Below are 9,593 nucleotides of genomic sequence, written 5' to 3' on the forward strand. Positions count from 1 at the left end.
AAAAGATTCCCCTTAATAATATATCTATTATAAAATTCGTCCTTCAAGGCAATCAATTTGCGCATAAACCTCAATGCACATAGCACGAGAAATTTATGCGTAGACTTCATTAAAATTAATATCCTCCTCAGTAAATCCTTGTTTAGTATACAGTTTTTTATGTGGTATGTATGATGCTCGACACAAAAAGATAATAATTCAATGATTAATCCAAGGAGCTGGACAGTCGAATAATCTTCTCTTTGGCAATCCCCACGGAAATAGTCTTCCAGTAAAGGAGCTGTACAGAGATAATCTACTTTCAATGAAATTGTAAATATGTTTAAAGATTAACAAAAAAAAAACCATAATATAATAATTGATATAATATGCAACAGATTATAATAACCACTTAAATTAAACTTAAGCCCCTACAATGGTTGGTTTATATAATCATTATCATTAGATTAATAAGAAATAGCCAATAGAATCAAAAGTATGTAGCTAAGTATTTCTGAATGGCCTAATGATAATGATTGTACAAACCCACCATAGTTTGTTTTACTATTTTTTCATGATGACAGCAAGTGACGCTTGGAATGGTTTCAACCGAAATACCGGTGAATTCATCCCTACCATTAATAAGCAAAGGCTAAAGCAAAGGTGTCGTTTGGGTGCTGTTTTTTTCTTAAATTTTCAAAAGTGAAGTTTGGATTTATTTTCATGCTCAAGGATCTCCATAAATCATATTTTGTCATGGTTAGAATATTTTCCCTCTCAGAGGCAGCAGGAATTTTCGAAAACCCTTTATAACATTGGAGAGGATATCCAAAAATGCAGATAAAATTATTAGTTCTATCCATCTAAAGGTTGGCCCAGGATGAATCCCAGTTAGCTATATTTTGAAAAGGAGACATTGGAAAACATCCTATGTATTATTTCATCTTTTGATTCTACGTAAAATAGGTAACTGTGTCTTAGGAAGAACAAAAATTTTTTTTTCAATTTTCGAAATATTTGCTATTTAATATTTCTTGGGTTGTATTGTAATTTTTGTTAGTTGACCATGACTTGTGGCGGCGAAAAAAACAACAGCCGAGCATTAAAGAAATGTCAAGTCATGGCCAAGTAACAGAAATTCTTAAAACTCTAAAAAACCAATAGTTCAAAAACTGACAATTTTTGATTATTATTATTATTATTAGCTCGAGCTAGGTAACTATTGCCATCACTGTTTTTTTGGGCATGTTAAAAGTTCATCAAATGTCGACGTTTTAGATCATTTTAGGCAACTTTTAAAGAATAAAGACACAAACACATTTGAAATTTTTGAAAAATATTGGAAAACTGAAAACATAAAATTTCGTTTTTATTTTCCCTAGGTTAAACGGTCAGAAATGGACGGTTCCCGTTAGCACCTTCTACATACCCTTTGATTCGGAAAACCTGAATCTGCTATCAAAATTTCCATGACACGCCAGATCTAGAAGCTACAGAATACCACTTTCTTTACTTCTTATGGACGCCATATTGGATTTTTACAGAATGAAATAGAGAACAAAAATAGTATATTAAGAGACAAGTGTATAATCAAGTCTAAAGCACGCGCAACGAGTTTAAGAGCACGTCGCGAAGCGGAGTGCCTTTAAACGTTGTAAGTGCTTTAAAGACCAATTATACATGTTTCTTATAGTATTTTTTATTATACTGCAATTTAATTTAAAAATAAGGGAAATACAATGAAATCATATTGACGTTATACTAGAATATAATGAAGTGGGCTGAGTTTGCTTATAAAAATCACCGTGGTTCCAAACACAGGGTGTTACGAAATTTGAGCCCATGGACAATATTATGAGACAACGCTGAAAAAAAACCCTATCCACTTTTGCATTTTCAAGAGATGAGGTGACAAAAAGAATAAGAAAGAAATGAAGAACTATTGTTATTATCTATTCATTTATGCTGAATACCATTATTTCATTCATTCATTCATTTTTGGTTGCTTGAAAAATCCTATATTGTAAGCCGTCTACAAGTATCCACTGGTGTTCGGTAAACTATAATATTAAGATGACCCCATAAAAAAATCGCATGTTGACAAATCTGGCAAGCGTTGTGGCGAGTTAACTGAATTGCACTTATCAAAGTAGGCGGCTAACAAATTTTGACAAACAACAATTACAAATGGTTCATTTCTTTTTAATTTTTTTTGCGACCTCATATTTGTCTGAAGTCTGAACGCAAGAGAACGCAAGAGTGTACTAGGGATTTCTACTTTGTTTTGTCTCAGAATTAAGCCCCTATTGTCTGTGGACTCGAATTTCGTAACACCCCGTATGTCGGATTATGAGCATTGTACTGTACTTTATTTCCTAGGGCCTGGGTCAATTATTCCTATGATGCTTAGATGTGTAGGCAATTGAATATAACTTTTCTCTGTAGTCTAGGTCTAAAGGTTTCAAATCAAATGTGATTTCTAACGAAGAAGCATTTAATATGCTGGCGATATATTTTGAGTATTTTCAAAATGCGAACATCGCTGCCCACATCTTCTATTTGCGTTATCCGAATCGATCACGAACCATCGCAGCCAGCATATTAAATGCTTCTTGGTTAGAAATCGGCATTTTAGAAAAGATTACAAATTCAAAAAACTGCACTTTCTGAATATAAACACAGCAGAATAATTAGGAATTAAGGCTGTTATTATTTTATAATGCATCCTGTTTCATTTGTTTAATCTTCCAAGGCCTACCTAAAAGTGTAGGGTCCTTTGCCAAACAATCTTTCGCGCCATCGACAAAAACCGAAAATACATCAAATAAGATGTTATTTCATAAAGAAAAAGTCATATCATTCCATTTGCTTTTTTTAGGATTTTGGGTCAGTGTCAAAACTAGCCCCCTGGCGGAGAAGGATTCAACTAAATGAACTATGGTTGATTCTCAATGCCCAAGGAATGCTCTTTTCAACAATACCAAATCTGGTAAAATCGGTCAAAAGGTTAAGAAGTTAAAGCAGTTTATTGCAAAAACAATTGAACGCCATCTTTGTTTTTGAAATAACTGAGTTTTTGTTTCTACGAAAATGTTAGATAAACTGGTTCTCTTTAAAAATGTGAAAAAAGAATGTTTAGTTTATTATGCGAAATTTAAAGAAAATGCAATTTTAAAATTAAAGATGGCAGTTATGGCCTCTGGTGGTAATTTTTAGAACTTGAAAATATTTTCCAGCGATTCTTGATAACCGATTTACCCAATAATTTTTTTTACCCCTAAGTTCCCGAGATATGGCCGCTGAACAGTCTTATTGGGTCACCCAGTACAAAACAAAATATAAAAAGTCAATGAATGGAAAGATAAAGAACAAAAGATTACGATTATTTAAGTTAGTAAGAACAACTGTAATTATCAGAACTTACCTATGAGGATATGGACACTATGTTTATAAAAGAAATTGAGAAAGTCTATCTTTTCCGATTTATTAATGGATGATAGCATGTTCTCAGGATCTAATAATATCCTCAAAACTCCCATTAATTGTACGGCTCCACCTAACTCTGGATCGGAATCGCAAATCATTTGCTCTATTATAACATTGAGTAAGATTTGATCCTAAAAGTGAATTGTACAGTACAAAAATTGCGTTTATATCAACACTCACCTCATCAGTGTTGTTAGCTTGCTGTAGAGTGTACTCCCTAACTACCGAAGGTGAATACTCGACAATGTACGTTAGAATGTCTATGGAAGCAGTCTTTGTTTTATGATCATCAGCTGCGAGAGTAACTTCTAATGCTTGTAAAATACCTAAATTTGTCAGGGTCTTATAAAACGTCTCTTTCGCTTGGGGCTGTAAATTTTGAGAATAATTACAAAATTCTTTTAAAAACAGCACTAAGTCCCTTCGCTTTGTTTCCGAAGTATTAACATTTGTCAACATCGAAAACAGTTCAGTTAAAAATTTTTCATCTTCTTGCACTAAAGACACAATTTCTACTTTATTAAAAAATATAAAACTACTCAGCGTCGAAAGCATGTTATCTTCAAAAAGAGAAGGGGTTGGTAAAACTACATCTTGAATGTACTGAACACGGAAAGTTTGATGGATTTTAGACAAAAGCTCCGGATTTTTAATGGGTATTGCTTCCTTAAACTTTGCCTGTTGCCGTAAGTAATCACGATGTCTCTTAGGCGTAGGTGAAGACGGATCGTACTCCAAACAGCCCACCACATCAAAAAGTGTGTCATCCGCGAACATAACCTCGAATAGCGCGTTTTTATTTAATAAAAAAATATTTTTGAATATGTCATATAAATGATGCAAACCCTCGGTATTCTCTAAATCCTCGCACATATGAAACAAATTTAGTAATTTACGAATATAGTTTTCACTTTCGATTGCCACGGCTAACTTTTCTTTCCTCATTGGAGAACTTAAACAGTTACTAAACAATTCACTTATATCTTCTAATCTACTTAGTTCGCAGCTTGGTAATTCAATCGGAGGAGCCGAATCGGACATGTCGTCGAACCGCTCATCCTCGGACTCTTCCACAATGTCCTGCGTAATCTCAACCGATGGGTCCTTGCCCTGCACCGTGCAAATCTTCTCCCATATTTCATCACAACCGGCTTTCTCTTGGAAACTTAACGCCAAGTCGAAATTATCTCCTTCCGACCACACGATTAACGTATCTTGCTGTTTTTGATATGCAGTGTCTGGTTGTATCTTAGACTCTAACAGTAACGATCCGTCGCTTTCTGCTCTAACTAGTAACGATATACCTTTCAAACGATCCACATATGCTGACGAAACATGGCCGGTGCCCCTATCATCCCATTGTCTTTCTGCATTTAAAGCGTATAGTTTGACTCTCCTCCTCGTATCTGTCATGGTGACTGATTATGAACTATTTATACAAAATAATGTAAATATCAGTTCCCGCATTCCGTCTTCTAGTCCAGTGCAAGCCTAAAAACACAACAAACAAGTGCAGTGATGTTCAAGTCGAACAGTTTCAAAAAACGTACGTAAATGACATAAAAAAAACGTGAAATCTTACCGCCGTAGTGTTTGGTGTTAATTATTGGCGATCACAACCTTTATATGTGAATATTTTGGCTAATTTAAAACGTAGTGTGGAATTATGTATTTGGTATTAAAAAACGTTTACTATGACTATCGTATCACATGTTATTTAAAAATCTATTATTTTTTATATGTTTAAGTGGTGCGTGATGTTTTATTTAATCAGAACTAATGTATTGACGCGCTCTCGCAAATGGACACAACACAATCGCCATCTTGAATATACAACAACGCTCAAAGGGGTCTACAAGGGCAAAAGCAAGGACAACGCGCATGTGGCGCTAAATTTGAAACTCGTATTTCATGAAAATTGGTCACGTATTCACCGTTCACAGTAATTTTAAACTGAACCACTCCAAAAAGATTTCAATTTATGACATGGTATCCACAGTGCAAACAAAAACAAATATCGTAGTGAAGTCATACCTACAGGATGCGGCCACATTTGTGACCAATACTTACGTCTACAATATAAATTATCTCAGACTTACGTCTTAGAGGCTAGATAGTATGTAGATAGACAAAAATGTCGAGGTGGAAAAAGAGCGTGCTAATTTCTCTGAATACAATTTTAAACTGTAGTAATGGTTTGCACAAGATAACATAACGAGGGTAAATTACAACGCGTTTATGTCTATAATCCGCTTTGAAGGAAATATTTCACTAAAACCAATAGAAAATAAACTAATCGTAAACCGATCTGGCACCCTGGACTGAAAATATTTAAATAATCTCTAACGATGTGCACCTCCTTCGTCACTAAATGTATCTACTACAATGCTCCATAGTTTCCAATTTACCCTAGCTTCCTTAAAGAAATAGGTTCCTACTCATTTAACGACATCATCGTTACCTAAAAGTACCTATTCAAACTCCCATTAATAATTTGAATTTGAAAATGCATGCAACATAGTTTTTCTAGATCTATCGAAAGGAAAGATTGTCATGATCGTTTCACTTCCGGTTTTATCGGGATTTTATAGGGCTCTGTTACTCTGTACCTATTACTTCGTTGACTTTAGTTTCAAAAATCTTCCAAAATCAACAATACTAGATTTGATATGCTACATGAGAAACATTTAAATTTTGGTCGCCCTTATACAGGGTGTTCTATAAGTAATGGTCAATTTGAATAACTTCAAACCTTTAAACATAGATTTTTTCAAATGAAACCTGCTTTATTTTTTTGCAATTTCAAATGTCGAAAAAAATTTTTCAGACTAAATCTTTTTATCGTTATATTCATGGGCGGACCTAGGCCTCATGGGGCCCTGGGCTTATATTTTCAGGGGGGCCTACTTATATGAATGTCTTCAGAAAAACCCAATGATCTATTTTTAAAACTAGGCCTATGAAAGTCATAGTGCCATTGACTTTCAACACGTCACCCGCTGGCTTGGGGTGAGTAGTGTAAAATATTGGAGGCGCACGGTGATTACAGGAAAATAGGAGCTTTGAGGTTTTGAGCTTTCAAGGATTTTTGCGAAAGAAGTCCTTATGTGATGGTTTTGTCCGTCCGTCTGTCCGCCTGTTCCTCGTCTAACCAAGGTGATGGCTCTGCTATACGGGCTCCTGGATGACACGGTCATCACCAGCTTAAAGAGCCTCCAGAGGCAAGAACCTGGTTCCAGATCGAGCCTATGGAGAACGTTCTTCCGCAGGGAGGAAAATAGGTCCTCCTTGCGTGTTGATATGGCATCCTATCGTACACTCCAGCGCCAAAATTTTTAGACGTACGCGGGGTCTCGCAAGTCACATTTGTAACTAAAGCAGTTGCCCAGGCTGCTCTATCGCCCTCAGATGTCGACGAGATTCTGGAGCAAACCTGTCCACTTTTCTGTCGCCGTGCTCGTGCACCAAACGTCGAACGCTCTGCATAAATGCACCGATTTGACTGTAGGTATTGTGGGTTAAAGGATTTCATTGGTATTTCACAAGTTAACCAATCGCGTTTCTTAAATCTGTCAGTTAGAATAAACTGAAGTTTAACGTTGTACAACCGGGCCTAATGGATTGGCAACCATTATCAACAAACAATCTCTTGATTCAGCGCCTAATTTTGAAGCATGCGAGCCCTAGGTGCCAGAGTATATCTGCCCACCTCCTCACGATTGCCATCATGTGAAAATGCCACTTTGGATAACATTTATTTCATGTTATGCACGTAACAGATTTAGATCTACATAAATAAGACATTTTTTCCGGGAAATATGAGGTGTTTGTTCGAGAACATTCTAGAACACCCGGGAAGGTTTGGAAGCGTTAGAGAACTTTCGAGAAAGAGGGGCGTTTGCTATATATGCAAATCGAATTGCGTCCAGTGATTTATAACAGGTGTGGCCGAAGTAAAATATTAGTGATAAATAGTTCGTGTTATAAATTTTATTGTGGATGATAAATAATAAATACCGTCACGCTGGCTTTCATTAGTTATCGCCGGTGATAAAGTCGATAATTATATTCGGGTTTCTTATAAACTCCAACATGCTTTTTGGGTTTTTTTGCTACACTCAAATTTGGAAAACAAAAATTAAAGACAAGCATATCGCATATTGTAAAAATCAGACGTGCACATGCGCAAACAGCGCAATGTCACAACTTTCTTATTTATGGAGATATTTCTTTGAAATGTTAACCACAGTTCTTGTAGTAATGGGAAATCGCATATTTTAAACATCAGGTGTGTGCATGCGCGGAGTGCGCAACGTTAAGTTTCTTATTTTTTATAAGAATATTTATATACTATAACGTATTTTCCTTTGCACACAGTTAATTTTTTTAATTTTACTTACTAGCTGATTTAAGGCTGTTTCACATCAGCACATGCTGGTGTGCGTGTGAGTGAAAATGGTGGGAAATGAAAGGTTCTCTCAACGAACTGTTAACTTGTTGATCAAGTGGTTTCAACCAAAACAATGAGAGATTGATTGGCATGTACAAGCATCGGAATACCTGTAATTCTTACTTGATGTTCCGACCAATATCTCCTCCAAAATATTCTATCTCTTGTTGTACTAAGTTTACGCTTGTAGTAGTTTAGTCTGCCCAATTCTCTATGGTTTTTGATCTTGTTGAAAATTATTCTCTTCCAGCTGGCAAGGAGCAAGAATTACATTCTATGGACCGGATCGGACAATGATGATGCGTTAGAAGTTATCTAATCTCCTTTGATTATCCGACTTACATTCACAGTTATAACTGTGAAACCAATTCACTCGATTATGCGAGGTTAAGCAAAAGTATTGAAACTTATTTATATCTGTTTAGATATTTATCTAATTAAAAAAGTGTAAACAAAAATTGTTTCGTTGATTTAATGCCATATTTTTTATCTCCAACATTTTTTATATAATATAATTTGGTTCCCATTGTAACCAACATGAATTTTTTAATTGTATGTTCTTTAACTGTATATTCAGGGATTTTCCACATTTAGCCATGTTATTTGGTCCCTATACCAAATTATCCTGAATAAAAAAAATAAGTTTTAATAAAGACGTTATGTAGCATAGTTTTATGTAATGTAACACACAAACGAGTTTCATTTTTTGTCGAATCGCCTAATTTTTACTACACGCCGCTTTTTCAAAATTCATTTATTTTTGTTATTCGATCCAATACAAAAATAAGGGGATGTGGATGGAAAACATCGTGAATTAAAAAATGAAAGAAAAACAGTGTCAAATGAATATTCAACTCGGTTGCAATGAATTAGATAACAATTTTAGAGCTAAAAAAATGGCATTAAATTTAAAAAAACAGCTTTTGGTCATACAAAATCTAATAATAAGGAAGTTTCCATTTTTGGACATGTGTATTCCATGGCCATTGATTATACACAATATACACATTTATAGCGTTTTCGATTGGCAAAACTCGTACTGCACGAGTGTTGCACGAGAAACTGAAGAAATCCATGCGAAAATTGCTCTCAATGGAACATAAATATACGTAAATATTTGTTGTCATTTGTCCATAACCTCATTTTAGATTTAGGTAATCGACAAATCTCTATTCTAAAAAATGACAAACGATTTCAGTATTATTTATGATAAACGATGAGGAATATAAATTTGAAATTCCTGTAAAGGACCAATTTTTGGCGTTCAGTTTAATGAGTAAGTGCAACTTTTTGTAAAATAGAAGTTATGGCTAGTTCATCATCTTCGCTATTGCTAGATGACGACAAAAACTCTCCCAACGCAAGAAACAAATTCAAATTGTCGCACGTTTGTTTTGAAAATTTGAAACTAGCAGCTCCACGAGCTCTCGGATCTCGTGCGTCGAAATTTGCACTGAGTGCGTAATTGTTGCATCACATTTGCCAATGGAACACAGAAAATTGCCCTAAAATTACCAATAGAACGTAAAAATTGCACTCGTGCAGCACGAGTTTTGCCAATCGAAAACGCTATTTCAATGCTATGGCACAGACTATCAGCCGAATTGAATGCAACCAACGCCTAACTGTCACTACTAGCCGTTGATGGTCTGTGACTACTACTCTGTGGTCACATCAC

The 9,593-nt window shown here is 35.2% G+C and overlaps 1 protein-coding gene across 1 annotated transcript; it reads right to left on the minus strand.

The window, feature by feature from the left end:
* Positions 1-4: 4 nt before the first annotated feature.
* On the minus strand, positions 5-5,457 carry LOC116181817 (serine/threonine-protein phosphatase 4 regulatory subunit 3-like; the record flags this gene model as incomplete). Its single annotated transcript, XM_031502243.1, has 4 exons — positions 5,048-5,457; positions 3,646-4,956; positions 3,404-3,596; positions 5-280 (listed from the first exon to the last, which is right to left on the minus strand). Coding segments are annotated over exons 2-4 (1,702 nt in total), but the record flags the coding sequence as incomplete, so codon positions are not given.
* Between the last annotated feature and the right edge of the window lie 4,136 nt (positions 5,458-9,593).

Source organism: Photinus pyralis, unplaced genomic scaffold (assembly GCF_008802855.1).
Source record: "Photinus pyralis isolate 1611_PpyrPB1 unplaced genomic scaffold, Ppyr1.3 Ppyr1.4_unclustered_Scaffold2346, whole genome shotgun sequence".
Classification (NCBI taxonomy): domain Eukaryota; kingdom Metazoa; phylum Arthropoda; class Insecta; order Coleoptera; family Lampyridae; genus Photinus; species Photinus pyralis.